This window comes from Camelina sativa, chromosome 20 (assembly GCF_030686135.1).
Source record: "Camelina sativa cultivar CO46 ecotype springtype chromosome 20, ASM3068613v1".
Taxonomy (NCBI): domain Eukaryota; kingdom Viridiplantae; phylum Streptophyta; class Magnoliopsida; order Brassicales; family Brassicaceae; genus Camelina; species Camelina sativa.
The window spans coordinates 34,714,308-34,729,066 of record NC_141899.1 but is presented as its reverse complement, the minus strand read 5'-3'; the positions used below and the strand labels follow the sequence as shown (position 1 = coordinate 34,729,066).

The 14,759-nt window shown below is 41.6% G+C and overlaps 2 protein-coding genes across 2 annotated transcripts; one reads left to right on the top strand and one right to left on the bottom strand.

Annotated features, from left to right (window-relative positions):
• The first annotated feature begins 274 nt into the window (after positions 1 to 274).
• LOC104772924 (uncharacterized) lies at positions 275 to 11,466 on the top strand. The gene is made up of 5 exons (XM_087504206.1): positions 275 to 2,696; positions 8,584 to 8,669; positions 8,752 to 9,690; positions 9,782 to 10,121; positions 10,194 to 11,466. Exons 1-5 carry the CDS (start codon positions 2,136 to 2,138, stop codon positions 11,280 to 11,282), a joined length of 3,015 nt encoding a protein of 1,004 aa, XP_087360332.1. The 5' UTR covers positions 275 to 2,135; the 3' UTR covers positions 11,283 to 11,466.
• Positions 11,467 to 11,510: 44 nt separating this feature from the next.
• LOC104772923 (uncharacterized) lies at positions 11,511 to 12,049 on the bottom strand. Its single transcript, XM_019241979.2, has 2 exons — positions 11,927 to 12,049; positions 11,511 to 11,789 (listed from the first exon to the last, which is right to left on the bottom strand). Exons 1-2 carry the CDS (start codon positions 12,047 to 12,049, stop codon positions 11,511 to 11,513), a joined length of 402 nt encoding a protein of 133 aa, XP_019097524.2.
• Positions 12,050 to 14,759: the final 2,710 nt, after the last annotated feature.

Genomic DNA, 14,759 nt, shown 5'->3' with positions numbered 1-14,759 from the left:
TATTCGGGCTTGTCCCAATGGGTTTACCGAGAAGGTTTTAATGAGGTCATGAACTCTAACGCATTGCCCTTCCAAGTGAAGTGGAAATCCTATCCTTCTTCTCTCTACTTTTGTTTGAATATTTCGGACCGTTGGATTTCTTTTGTCTTTGTCTTTTCCTTCTTTAACTTTATGGCTATGTGTAAGGCTGGCGTTTGGCCACGTTTGTTTTAGGGTTAAGTGTTCCCTTGCTTTGCTTGCCTATTTAAGGGCTTTGAATCTCATTGTAAAAGTTAGCCTACCTTGAATAAAAATATAAAAGTTGTTCTTTCTCTCTTCGTTCTCACATGAAAATGAAAACTCTTAACACGCTTTGAACCGGGTTCAAATCGTTTAAGTCTGACCGTATCACGGGTCCTTTCATAGCTTTTGTCTCGCTACATCAATCCACCGTCCATCCCTTGAGATCAGTTCGGGTCGAGTTACTTACCGTACTGATCTCCCGTCCATCGCTACTTGAACTTGCCGAGTTGAGTTACTTATCGGACAAGTTCCTCCGTTCTATCGTCCCTTGCAAGACAGCTGCTCGTCCAAAGACTGTTCATTGTTCCGCAACCAGAAGCTCGCGTCTGACCGCTCTACTGTATCGCTAGACCGTCTATCCGTCCGTCTGCGGTGACGACCGTCCATCCGCAGAACAGCCGTCCGTCCGTGCGACTGCTACTCAGGGTCGCATCTTTTTTTTTCAGAGCTAAAGGGTTCCTACAAGGTTGTATCTTTCCTTTACCTCTATTTTTTTGCTTTCTTTGTCATCTTTTTGCTTTCCTTATGCTCTAGGTTGTTAGATTCCCTTTGTTCTAGCTCGTTCTTGCTCATTCTCGTTGTTCATGTTGTTCTTCGTTTGTTTAGTTAGATCTTTCTTGGGTTGTGCTGCTTTTGTTTTGGTTGTTTTTAGGGTGTAGATCGTTAAAGTTATTTGCTTTATCTTGTTTTCTTTTGTTTGTGGTGGTCCTTAGACGCGTGTTAGTTCTAGGTTAGTCGTTTCACGTAAAAGGTTTTTTATTTTTGTCTGTTTGTAGGTTGCTTTTGCTTTTTGTTCAATCATTGGTTCCTTTATTTCAATCATTGAATATATGTTTTGTGTTTGGAATATTCACTGCACTAATGCAAAACGCATTGTATTGTGGACAGGCGTGCACGAGTGGTCGGTCTGACATAGCACACATGCCAAGGTCAAGTAGCAACCATGGACCGAGAACCGGATGTACCGCGGTCATCGACTTCCGCATCCGACCGATCGCCCCCGCCATCCATACACCAACCACCAACTGTACGACCACCTTTTCCGGCGACCGATTATCGTTGGTACCACTTTTCTGAATATCACAACTGGAGACCACCATCCGTACCACCGGCTGCCACCGTCTGTACGACCGCCGACCATACGGACACTGACCAAGCAATGGCGGAACATCTGCCGCCCGAAGAACCACATCAACCACCAGAGATCGGAGCTGTGCTGACCGATATCCGAGCCCAGATCGCCCAGCTAGGTGAACACTTACAACGAATGGAACTTGGTAGGCCACCGCCTGCCGCTCCCGTACGTCCCGTCCGCAACTGGCCAATCAACCGCAGACATGAAGTGGGAGACATGACCGAGGAAGAACATGACTATCTCGAGGCCAGAGGAGGCATGAACCAGAACCATGAACGGCGAGCTAGACCCGACAACAACCTGCTTGAACCAGCACATAAGCTTACGGTTCCTACCTTCGCTAGCAAGGTCGATCCAGAACCATATCTTGATTGGGAAGGCCGCATGGACCATGTTTTCTCTTGCTACCAGTACACGGACCAGAGGCAAGTCACCTATGCCGCAGCCCAACTTACTGATCATGCCCTATCCTAGTGGGAACGAGACGTAGCCGATCAAAGGCGAAACCACGAACGGCCCATTCCTACTTGGGATGCCATGAAAGCTACTATGCGACGCCAATACGTTCCTCCTTATCACAGCTAGGAGTTGCAACTCCGGTTCAGGAGACTTAGTCAAAGCAACAAGAGTGTGGAGGAGTATTACGAGGAGTTCGAACACTTGTGAAACCGACTCCAAATTGACGAAACCGAGGAAGCTCTTATGGCCCAATTCCTAGATGGTTTGCAAGATCGGATCGTGCGAAAAGTCGAGAGACTCTCTTGTGATGAGTTCGACGAGTTGTTACACTTGGCCATCCAAGTATAACAACAAATCAAGAGGAAGGCTGCAAGCCTTAGTCGCACACAAAAACCAAGGACTCCCAAGTTGGTCACCATACGCATCACCCTCTAATGCCAAACGAGACAAGTCCAAGTCAGCCTGGACCGACACTCAATTCAAATCAAAGGAACCGGCCAAGGATGTGCGTACTGATCCGCGACCAGTCCCTAACGAAGCAAGGAGCCGGGACATTGTTTGTTTCAAGTGTCAAGGAAGAGGACACTATGAGCGGGACTGTCCAAATCCGAGAGCCATGATCGTTACGCCAGCCGGTGAAATCGAGTCCCAAGACGAAAAAGAAGGAGAACTGGACGATCATGCGGAACTGGTCGAGCTAGAGGAAGCCATTTCCGAACCCGATGTCAGAGAGATGCTCATGGTCAGGCGAATGCTTAGCACCAGTCACGCCTTAGACAACACAAACCAAAGGGACAACATTTTTCACACGCGATGCACTGTAAGTGGGAAAGTTTGTGGCTTGATCATTTATGGGGGTTCATGCACTAATGTTGCAAGCTCTTATATGGTCAATAAATTATCCCTCCCAACCACAAACCATCCCAAACCTTATAAGCTTAAGTGGTTGAATGACAAGGCCGTGATCCAAGTATCGCAACATGTCACGGTCCCTTTTAGTGTTGGCCCATTTAAAGACCAAGTCTTATGTGATGTCGTCCCTATGCAAGTTATCCACCTCCTTTTGGGGCGCCCATGGCAGTTTGATAAACGGACATCTCATTGTGGCCATACTAACCAGTATACGTTTGTTCATGATAGTAAACGCATTTGTTTAAAACCGTTATCACCAACTCAAGTGAGTGAAATGAAATCTAAACTGGTTAAGGATACGGACTCTAAAATGAATTTCTTGATAAGTGCCAATGATGTTAGGATATCACTTAGTGACTCCACTTGTCAAGTGTTATTGATGGTGTTCAAAGATGTTTTGACCATAGGAAACGATGGGGATCATGTACCGGGTGAGATCAAGGCCCTCCTAAGGACGTTCCAGGATGTATTTCCCAAAGAAATACCACACGGCCTTCCACCAGTACGCGGCATCAAACACCAAATTGACCTCATACCCAGAGCTCAACTACCGAACAGACCAACGTACTGAGTCAACCCTACCAAGGCCAAGGAGTTAGAACGACAAGTAGGCGACCTGATGAGACAAGGATACGTCTGGGAGAGTCTCAGTCCATACGCAGTACCTGTCTTGCTGGTCCCAAAGAAAGACGGTACATGAAGGATGTGCGTGGATTGCCGAGCCGTGAAAAACATTACCGTCATGTACCGGCACCCGATTCCACGCCTCGACGATATGCTTGATGAGTTGAGCTGTTCCACCATCTTCTCCAAGATAGACCTTAAAAGTGGCTATCATCAAGTGAGGATGAAAGAGGGAGATGAGTGGAAGACGCCTTCAAAACCAAGCAAAGTTTGTACGAATGGTTGGTAATGCCATTCGGTCTATCCAATGCACCTTCTACCTTTATGCGACTCATGAATCATGTTCTTCATGCTTACATTAATAAATTTGTGGTAGTCTATTTTGACGATATCCTTGTGTATAGTCAAAGCCTAGAAGACCACCTTATTCACCTTGAACATGTCTTGGAAACGCTTAGGGAAGATAAACTTTATGCTAACCTTAAGAAGTGTGTGTTTGGAGCTGTTGAACTTGTCTTTTTAGGGTTCATGGTGAGTTCACAGGGACTTAAGGTGGACCATGAGAAGATCAAGGCTATTGAGGAGTGGCCAACCCCGACCAATGTCAGCCAAATTCAGAGTTTTCACGGGTTAGCCAGCTTTTACCGGCGGTTCATAAAGGATTTCAGTACCATTGTCGCACCTCTAACGGCCGTGACCAAGACGAATGAGGAGTTCAAGTGGGGACTGGCACAAGAAGCATCCTTTCGAGAGCTCAAGAACCGTCTCACCCAAGCACCGCTTTTGGTCCTACCGGATTTCAACAAGATGTTCAAAGTGGAGTGTGATGCCTCCGGTGTAGGCATCAGAGCCGTTATGACGCAACGTGGCCGTCCAGTGGCCTATTTCAGCGAAAAACTGCATGGACCAAGTCTCAATTATCCCACCTATGATAAGGAGCTTTACTCGCTGGTCTGAGCCATGGAGACCTGGCAACACTATCTGTTGGTCCGAGAATTTGTGATTCACACCGACCATGAAACGTTGAAGCATCATCGCGGACAAACCAATCTCAAGAGACGTCACGCCAAGTGGTTGGAGTTTATCCAGTCTTTTCCTTACGTGATCAAGTACAACAAAGTGAAAGACAATGTGGTAGCCGATGCACTCTCAAGGCGACACTCCCTCATCACCATCATGGAGGCAAGGGTATTAGACTTCGGATGTATCAAGGAAGCCTATGCGACTGATCCCGAGTTTAAGGAGTGTTATCGTGAACACGGGAAAGGCATCTACCAACAGTTCTTCATTCATGAAGGATTCCTTTTCAAGGATAGACGCTTGTGTATACCGGCGAGATCGATCCGCGAACTATTACTGCATGAAGCCCACAGAGGAGGGTTAACCGGACACTTTGGAGTGGCAAAGACCTTGGAGGTTCTAAAGATACATTTCTATTGGCCAAAGACGAAGAGTATGGTGGAACTGTTATGTGGTCGATGTGTCATTTGTCGTGCAACCAAGTCCACTACACGGCCTTATGGTCTCTACAAACCACTACCAGTACCGGAGAGTCCTTGGGTGGATCTATCAATGGATTTCGTTCTTGGCTTGCTGGTTAAAGACAAGATCGACTCCATTTTCATTGTGGTCGATCGATTCTCGAAAATGGCCCATTTTATTCCATGCAACAAGGTTAATGATGCAATGGCCATCGCCAATCTATTCTTCCGAGAAGTAGTGCGTCTACACGGTCTACCACGGAGCATTGTGTCCAATCGAGACCCGCGTTTTCTCGGACATTTTTGGTGGACCCTTTGGAGAAAACTGGGAACCAGGCTACTCTATTCAACGGCTTGTCATCTCCAGACCGATGGCCAAACCGAAGTGGTGAACAGAACGCTTGGAGCACTTCTCCGCAAAACCATCGCTAGCAACATGGGAACATGGCTGGAATTGCTACCACTCATCGAGTTCGCCTACAACCAGTCTGGATTGGTGTATGAATTCAAGTCCCCATTTGAAGTGGCGTATGGATTCAAGTCCTTGATGCCTCTACATTTGAAGTGGCGTATGGATTCAAGTCCTTGATGTCAAGATGGCATCGCCAAAGCTGAGCTGGTCAAGAAGTTACATGCCGAGGTTTGAGCCAACTTGGAAAGGCAGACCAAACAGTACACCCGCAAGGCCAACCATGGATGCAAGGCGATGATTTTCAAACCAGGCGATTGGGTGTGGCTCCATCTTAGGCCAGACCATTTCTCGCAACAAAGGAAGGACAAGCTGAGTTCACGCGGGGATGGGCCTTTTCGAGTCACCGAACAAATCAATGACATCATCTACCGACTCGAGCTACCAGGTGAGTACCTTACGACTTCCTCCTTTAATGTTACTGATTTGGCCCCGTTTGATGTAGGTGAGGACGATGATGTTTTGGGGACAAAATTTTCACAAGGGGGAGGGGATGATGCGACCTAACTAACCGGACAGGACACGGACTTGGACACGGACGCACATGCGGACATGTTTGAGGCCAGTTTGGGACAAGGGACCACGAAAGCGGCCCATGTACCACGGATCGTTCCATGAGCCACAACAAGGAGCAAAAGTACTAAGAGGAACCTCCGGATCAAGTGCAACCTGTTCACCGAATGGTTCCTTCAAGACCATGATCCAGCCGGTCAAGGACCATGACCAAACAACCCGTCCCAACAATCCGAGGTTGTTCGGACAGTCTTCACCATTACCCAAGAGTGAAGACATTAAGACGTTACAAGGCATGGTACTCTTTTTCCTTACTCGGGTTTGTCCCAATGGGTTTACCGAGAAGGTTTTAATGAGGCCGTGAACTCTAACGCATTGCCCGTCCAGGTGAGGTGGCAATCCTATCCTTCTTCTCTCTACTTTTGTTTGAATATTTCGGCTCGTTGGATTTCTTTTGTCTTTTTCTTTTCCTTCTTTAACTTTATGGCCATGTGTAAAGCTGGCGTTTGGCCACGTTTGTTTTAGGGTTAAGTGTTTCTTTGCTTAGCTTGCCTATTTAAGGGCTTTGAACCTCATTGTAAAAGTTAGCTTACCTTGAATAAAAATATAAAAGTTGTTCTTTCTCTCTTCGTTCTCACATGAAAACGAAAACCCTTAACACGCTTTGAAACGGTTTCAAATCTTTTAAGTCTGGCCGTATCACGAGTCCTTTCATAGCTTTTGTGTTGCTACACCAATCCACCGTCCATCCCTTGAGATCAGTTCGGGTCGAGTTACTTACCGTACTGATCTCCCGTCCATCGCTACTGGAACTTGCCGAGCCGAGTTACTTATCGGACAAGTTCGTCCATTCTATCGTCCCTCGAAAGACCGTTGTTCGTCCGAAGACTGTTCATCGTTCCGCAACCAGAAGCTCGCGTCTGACCGCTCTACCGTATCGCTAGGCCGTCCGTCCGTCCGCTTTTCAACAGTCTGTCTGTCCGTCTGCGATGATGACCGTCCGTCCGCGGAACAGCCGTCCGTACGTGTGACTGCTACTCAGGGTCGCATCATTCCCCCTCTCACGCTCTCTCCTTTAGTCTCCCCACTTCAACGGTCTCTGAATCAGTTTCTGGTAAAATTCTTTATCCCATCTCTGATTATTTGACTAATGTCTTTCAGCCAATCATATTGCCTTTATGGCTGCAATCCTTGATAGTATGGAGCCCAAACACTTCAAGGATGTTGTTCTTATTAAAGAATGGTGCAATGCTATTACTAAAGAAATTGATGCACTTGAAACCAACCATACATGGGATATTACTGATTTTTCACATGGAAAGAAGGCCATCAATATCAAATGGGTTTACAAGCTGAAATACAATTGCCGATGGTACACCCGAATGCTACAAAAATAGTCTAGTGGTTATGGGAAATCCTCAGAAAAAGGGTACAAATTTCAAAGAAAATTTTACTCATGTTGCTAAAATGACTATGGTTCGATCTCTCCTAGTTGTTGCTGCCATCGAAGGCTGGGAGGTTCACCAAATGGATGTTCATAATGCTTTTTTCATGGTGATCTCGAGGAATAAGTGTACATGAAACTACCACCAGGTTTTAGCTGCTAGGATCCTACCAAAGTCTGTCGTCTTCGTAAGTCGTTGTATGGGCTCAAACAGGTGCCTCGTTTTTGGTTTGCTAAGTTGTTTACAACACTCTGTCAACTTGGTTTTACTCAAACTTATCAGAATTACTTTTTATTTACTCTACGTCAGGATGATAAGATTAATTATGTTTTGGTCTATGTGGATGATTTTATAGTTGCTGGGAATGATCTTGTTGCTATCAATCGTTTCAAAGCTTAGCTTTTTAAGTGTTTTCACATGAAGGATCTTGTCAAGCTGAAGTATTTTATGGGAATTAAGGTATCTCAGGCTCCCAATGGTTTTTGTTTATCTCAATGCAAGTACGCATTAGATATCGTTAACGAGGCGGGTATTTGGTTGTCAACCTTCCGCTGTCCCTATTGAACTCAATCATAAACTTGCTACTGACAAAGGGGGAAAAGGGCCATTTCATACCCGTACACACCTCGAAAGTGCGAATTGCTACCTGTACAAGCAAGAAGTGCCAATTTAAACATGTACCACATGACATTTTACATTTCATACCTGTACGCATAAAATCGAGCCAATTACATAGTCCACGTTAACGGATTTAAGTCAACCGTTAGATAATCTGACTCAAATTCCACGTGTTTTTTGACATGGCAACGAAGATGCAAAACGACGTCGTTTGATTCGTTTTTCTCGCAAAAAATTGTGGAAATTCCACACTCCAGAGATTCGAACTCATGACCTCACATGTGATTTGGGTAGGAGGTAACCAGTTGATCTAACAACATTATTCGATAATAAGATACAAATTAATCTTTATAAACCTAACGTAACAATCGAAATCGAAAAAATTTCTGGAAATTCACACTCTCGTGGGTCGAACCCGCGATCTCAGATCTCAATAGCGTAGGACGTAACCAATTGATCCCACAACTTCATTCGGTTATATCACACAATTTTATCTTTATAAAGCTTAAAGATATCTAAGCCTCAATTGAATGAAATGTCGTCGTTTTGAATTGGGGGAAAAAATGAAATGTTAGGGTTCTTCTCTCAAATCTCGAATCGTGGTTTATTTGGGTTTTATTTCCTTCTTCTTTTTCTCTGTAATAGGCGACGAGAGAACCGACGAAGATGGACGAAGAAGGTGATCAATTCGAATGGAGAGAGGAAAGAGTAGGACGAAACGAAGAGATAAGGTAAATCGAAGTAGATTTCAATGTCTGATTTCAATTTAGGTTTTATTTTAAGGTTTTAATCTTAGATTTCATGATGCTGTAGTGATTCGAGGGTGAAATTCAATGTCTACAATGGTGGATACTGGGCAAAAGATTACAAAGGTGACGTTTTTTATCTTCAAGGTTCGAAATCGGCAACTATAACATGCAATCCGGAAGAGTTCTTTGTTAAGGTGTCGAATGAGTTTAGAGAAAGAATTTATGGGTATATGTTGTGGTATAAGTTTCCATTTGAGGAACATAAGGAGCGGAAGAGGTTGATAGATTCGGATATGAGTTTTACAAGGATGTGTGATGCGGCCATATGGGTTGGAGTAGTTGATGTATTTATGGTTAGGTCGTCAGAGCATCCTCATGATGTGGAGATTACTGAGCTCTGTGATGCAGAGATTCGAGTTGAGAGGAATGTAGCCTCTTTTCTTGATGAAGATCCGAATTTTGACTACCATGACACACCTCCAAACTCGGATGATGAAGGTGGTGGAGAGAAGTTTGTAAGATTAAAAAAAGGTAGTGGTCAGCTGCAGTTTAAACAAGTGTTTGACACTCTAGAAGATTTCAAAGAGTGTTTGATAGATTATGCTTTGAAGGGAGGATACAACATTAAGCTTGATAGATGGGGGAAAGAAAAAAATGGAGCTGTTTGTTCAATGGATGGTTGTCATTGGAGGTGTTACTGTTCGTTTCATAACCCCATTGGGAAGTGGGTTCTGAAGACATTTGAAGATGATCACAATTGCACACCTGATGGGTATTGTAGATTACTAAAGTCGGCTGTGGTGGCAAAGATGTTTATGGATGAGATAAGGTCGAATCCTGATTATTCACCGAAAGCTATACAATATAAGGTCCAAAAGAGGTTCAATATTATGATCACACCTGATGTATGCAAGAAGGCGAAGAAAAAAGTATTAGATATGATTCACCGTGACCATTTAGAGCAGTTCTCTAGGCTCAGAGATTACAAAGATGCAATCCTTGAGTAAGTTATTTTTTTTAATGATTGTGTCCATATTCTAACACTTTTTATGATTGTTTTTATATTCTAACACACATTTTTATATTTTTTGTAGGACTAATCCTAACTCCACTGTGGAGTTAGACACTATCATTGGTGATGATGGATCAGAACTATTTCGAAGGTTCTATGTCTGTTTTGATGTGTTCCGCAAGTTATGGCCAATGTGGTGTCGACCCATATTTGGTATTGATGGGTGTTTTCTCAAGTCTACATTTAAAGGGCAATTGTTGGCTGCTGTTGGAAGGGACGCCAATAATGGCTTGTACCCCATAGCTTGGGCTGTTGTAGATGTTGAGGATGAGGAGAACTGGACATGGTTCTTAAGTCATTTGAAAGATGATTTTCATCTGCAAGAGGGTCAAGGATTCACAGTCATTTCTGATAGACAAAAGGTATGTTATTGTTCTCATTTTATTTCCCTTTGATATTTGAATCTGATCTAATTTGTTACTTTTCATTTATAGGGCTTGTTAAATGCAGTAAACAGGGTGTTGCCTTATGTTGAACATAGGATGTGTGCTAGGCATATCTATGGTAACTTGAAGGGTGATTTCCCTAATCAAAATGAAGTGAAGACTCTGTTTTGGCGTCTGGCAGAAAGCTATACGGTGGCTGAATATGAAGCAAACTTGCAAAATGCAAGAAACTATGATATCCGATTATATGATGCCATTATGCAGAGAAATCCCAGGAATTGCAGTTTAGCTTTCTGTTCACCTACAGCCAAATGTGTTGATGTTCACAACAACATATCAGAGTCGTTCAACAATGCCATTGATCTAGCAAGGTACGTACCAATGGTTGAGATGTTGGAGACTATTAGGAGAAGAACCATGGTTCGTATTGATTTGAGGAAGACTGCGGCCAGTCAGTATACAGGTCGAATCACTGAGAGGGCAAAAGAGATCTTAGAAGAAGAAGCTAAGTACATTAAGTATTGCTCATTTGTCCCAGGTGCAGACGGTAGATATGATGTTCGTGAGTCTGGTATAAATCACAGTGTGAATCTTAGGCTGAGGACATGTGTTTGTAGAAGATGGGATATGAGTGGAATTCCTTGTCGCCATGCTCTACGTGTGATCACCGAGAAGAAGCTTAATCGTGAAGATTACATTAGCGACTGGTATTTGAACTCGAGGCAGTTATGTATTTATAGTGATTCGATTGCACCAGTTAATGGTATGTTGTTCTGGCATAGAACTGGTTCTGTTGTGGTGCCACCTGCTGCTTTAGTTGAACAGATTGAAAACAGGAAAGGTAAGAAACCAAAGCTGAAGAGGAAGAAAGCAAGGCATGAGTCTCCTACAAAAAAGAAGAAGAAGCTTAGTAGAGAGAATAGGATCATGCATTGTAGTCTATGTGATTACCCTGGACACAACAAATTAAGGTGTCCTAATGCTGGAGTGGAGAGATACAAACCACCAAGGAAACCAAGGAAGAAGAAGCAGTCATCAAATGCAACTCAAGGAGCTGAAGGAAGTCAAGTAAGTCAAGAAGCTCAAGGAAGTCAAGTAAGTCAAGAAGCTCAAGGAAGTCAAGCAACACAAGACTAACTAACAATTTGTTGCTTGTTAGGTCTGTTTTTCTTTTTGTATGCTATGGAGGTTTCTTAAAACAATATGATATGTATTTGGTTTTCTTAAGACTTGGTTTAAGACAAGATTATTAACATGTTTTCATCATTTTGAATGTCTTATGAGTTTTTTTTTTAAAAAAGCAATATGATCATTTATTCAATACAACATCATACATCATACACCATACATTCACTAAAACCAAATTCAAAAGATAAACCTAAAGAAGAAAATCATCACCAAAGCAAACACTACAATGTTCTTCAAGCTACGAAGCTGCATTTTCAACTCTCCAACCTCCTTCTCAACCACAGCCTCACATACACGAGTATCCATTGTCAAAATGCCAATTTCTGATTCACAAACATTGAAGTCTTTTTCCATTTTCATCGAAGCTCCTTCAAGCTTAGTAACTTTCTCTATCAAGTCTTCAATCTCTTGAACCATACACGTATCTGTCCACTTGAACACATGACCCCTATTGTCCTGTAACATGTATCTAAAGCTTATACACATAACCACAACCAAATGCGAAATTGACAAAACCACAACCATTGACAAATCCACAACCATATGCGAAGAAGACAAAACCACAACAATATCCAAAATTGAAACACACTTACATGTTCTCCAAATGGACAAGCATGAAACAGTCTTCCAGGGTTTCTAACTGTGTTTGATGTCTTCATCACTACACTTTCTCCACACCGACACTTCTTAGGAAACCCTCTGAATCGCTCACCCATTCTCAATCACTGTAATTCGGTATCAGAGAAGAAGAAAAAGAGTGTTTGGTAGGTTTATCGAACCCAATTACAGAGAAAAAGAAGAAGGAAATAAAACCCAAATAAACCACGATTCGGGATTTGAGAGAAGAACCCTAACATTTCATTTTTTCCCCCAATTCAAAACGACGACATTTCATTCAATTGAGGCTTAGATATCTTTAAGCTTTATAAAGATAAAATTGTGTGATATAACCGAATGAAGTTGTGGGATCAATTGGTTACGTCCTATGCTATTGAGATCTGAGATCGCGGGTTCGACCCACGAGAGTGTGAATTTCCAGAAATTTTTTCGATTTCGATTGTTACGTTAGGTTTATAAAGATTAATTTGTATCTTATTATCGAATAATGTTGTTAGATCAACTGGTTACCTCCTACCCAAATCACATGTGAGGTCATGAGTTCGAATCTCTGGAGTGTGGAATTTCCACAATTTTTTGCGAGAAAAACGAATCAAACGACGTCGTTTTGCATCTTCGTTGCCATGTCAAAAAACACGTGGAATCTGAGTCAGATTATCTAACGGTTGACTTAAATCCGTTAACGTGGACTGTGTAATTGGCTCGATTTTATGCGTACAGGTATGAAATGTAAAATGTCCTGTGGTACATGTTTAAATTGGCACTTCTTGCTTGTACAGGTAGCAATTCGCACTTTCAAGGTGTGTACGGGTATGAAATGGCCCTTTTCCCCTGACAAAGGTCCAATGTACGGAAATCCCGAGCAATATCGCTGTTGATATGCTCAAATTTACCCTAGAGCTACTCTCTCAAATTAAGAGATCAATGTAGTATTTAGGGATCAAATCCACAAGAACTCTTGACTCACACAATAGATTTAGTAATCTTTTAATTATGCTAAACAAGAAAATATATTAAAATTAAATTGCAAGGTTAAACAGAAAATAAAATAATTGTAAAATTCAGAAAGATTAAACGCTAGGCCTAGGAAAATTCTCAAGATTCAATAATTAAGCACCGTTCTTGAACTCTAAACACAATTGTAAAATAAATCAGTTCTCACTGCAAATATTATCTAAGTTTTAAAACCCAAAAATCCAAATCTCTTTGAAAAATTCAAGTTAAAAACCAGCAATAAAATCAAGTTTAGATAAGTTCACAAAATCACTAATTCAAATATCTTTGCAAAAATAAATTTTGCTCACCAAAGGTTTTTTGTCAGAAAAATCAATTATATTCTCATATCAATTAATAATCCTAAGATCTAAATCCAGATGAATAATCAAAGATCTAGCATTGTGAAGAACAAGAAAGATAATGAATCCAAACAATCAATCAATCTAACAATCCATGAAAACCCTAATGAGAAACCCTAAAACTAACAAGCAGATCTACTAAGACATAATTAATGAAAAGCAAAACATCTTCTGAATAAATTGCATTAAGAAAAAGAATAAAGAAGAAGTAAAGGAGTTATGAATCTTCTCTGAAGAAGTCTTGATTCTTCTCTCCAAAATCTCTCAGGGTTCTCTCTCAAAGGTTGCAAGGAAAAATAAAGCTTAGGTCTAAACAATGACCTAGAAAACCTATTTATATTCCTAAAACACATCAAGAGACTAATGATGCAAATATGGAAAACTTTGGGACAACTTTGTAAATTTTCAAAACTTGTGAGAAAACTTCTGATTCTTTTGTTGGATGATGCATCAATCAACACCATCACTTGCATCGACCGATGCATATCTCTGAACTTGTCTCCCAACTTCACAGCTTAGCCTCAATGCTTGAATGTGCTCCAAATCCTCCTATTTAGCTCCATTATACTCCCATCTATGCTAAATCCTATAAAAACTCAAAAGACTCTAAAAATACCAAAAATACTCTATAAATAAGACTTATATCATGGCTAAAAACACCTAAAAACCATGATATATCAACTCCCCCAGACTTAGCCTTTGCTTGCCCTCAAGCAAAACAACAGCTTCACCTGTGAAAGAGGTTTGAAAACACGGAAACTCCTTTTTATTTTAAAGTAATGTCATGATCATTCAAACCATAATCCATATGCGTAGCAGATAAATCCAAATCGAACCACCATGTACTTCTCCGTTGACATTCGTAGCATCCCAAATTCAAACCAAATTCCACAACATCCTCCATTAAGCCTTCATCGATGGGTCTCATCAATTTGAACAATGTCAAGAACCTTCTAGACTCATTCCCGTACAATACCATAGCAAGCAAGACAATATCTTTAACACTTGTGATACTCTTTCTCTCCCCAGACTTATTATATTTAATCTTCCTTTGAGCTTTGCTTTATTATTTTTTTTTCTTATTATTTTTTTTTCTTTTTATCAAAGTTGTAGGCGAATAATAGGGTCATAGGTAATTTACATATCCCTCTAAACTGATCAAAATCATCTCATCGTTTATTCTTTTTTTTTCTTTTTAAACAAAGCTCTCAGGAAAAATCTTTTAAACTTAAATAAGGGAGAGGAGTACCAATCTTTTTCTTTTCTGAAATCTTACTTGTCAGGTATGAACAAGAAGTCAAGCCCTATGAACATCAATCTCCTTGATGAGTTAAAAAGAAGCGCAGAAATTACCTCAGACTTTTGTGGATTATGTTGGAAATTTGGATGTCTCTGATTCACTGGTCAGCCTTTGGATTTTTCATTAGTCGGATTTTGGACTCAATCTGCAGCA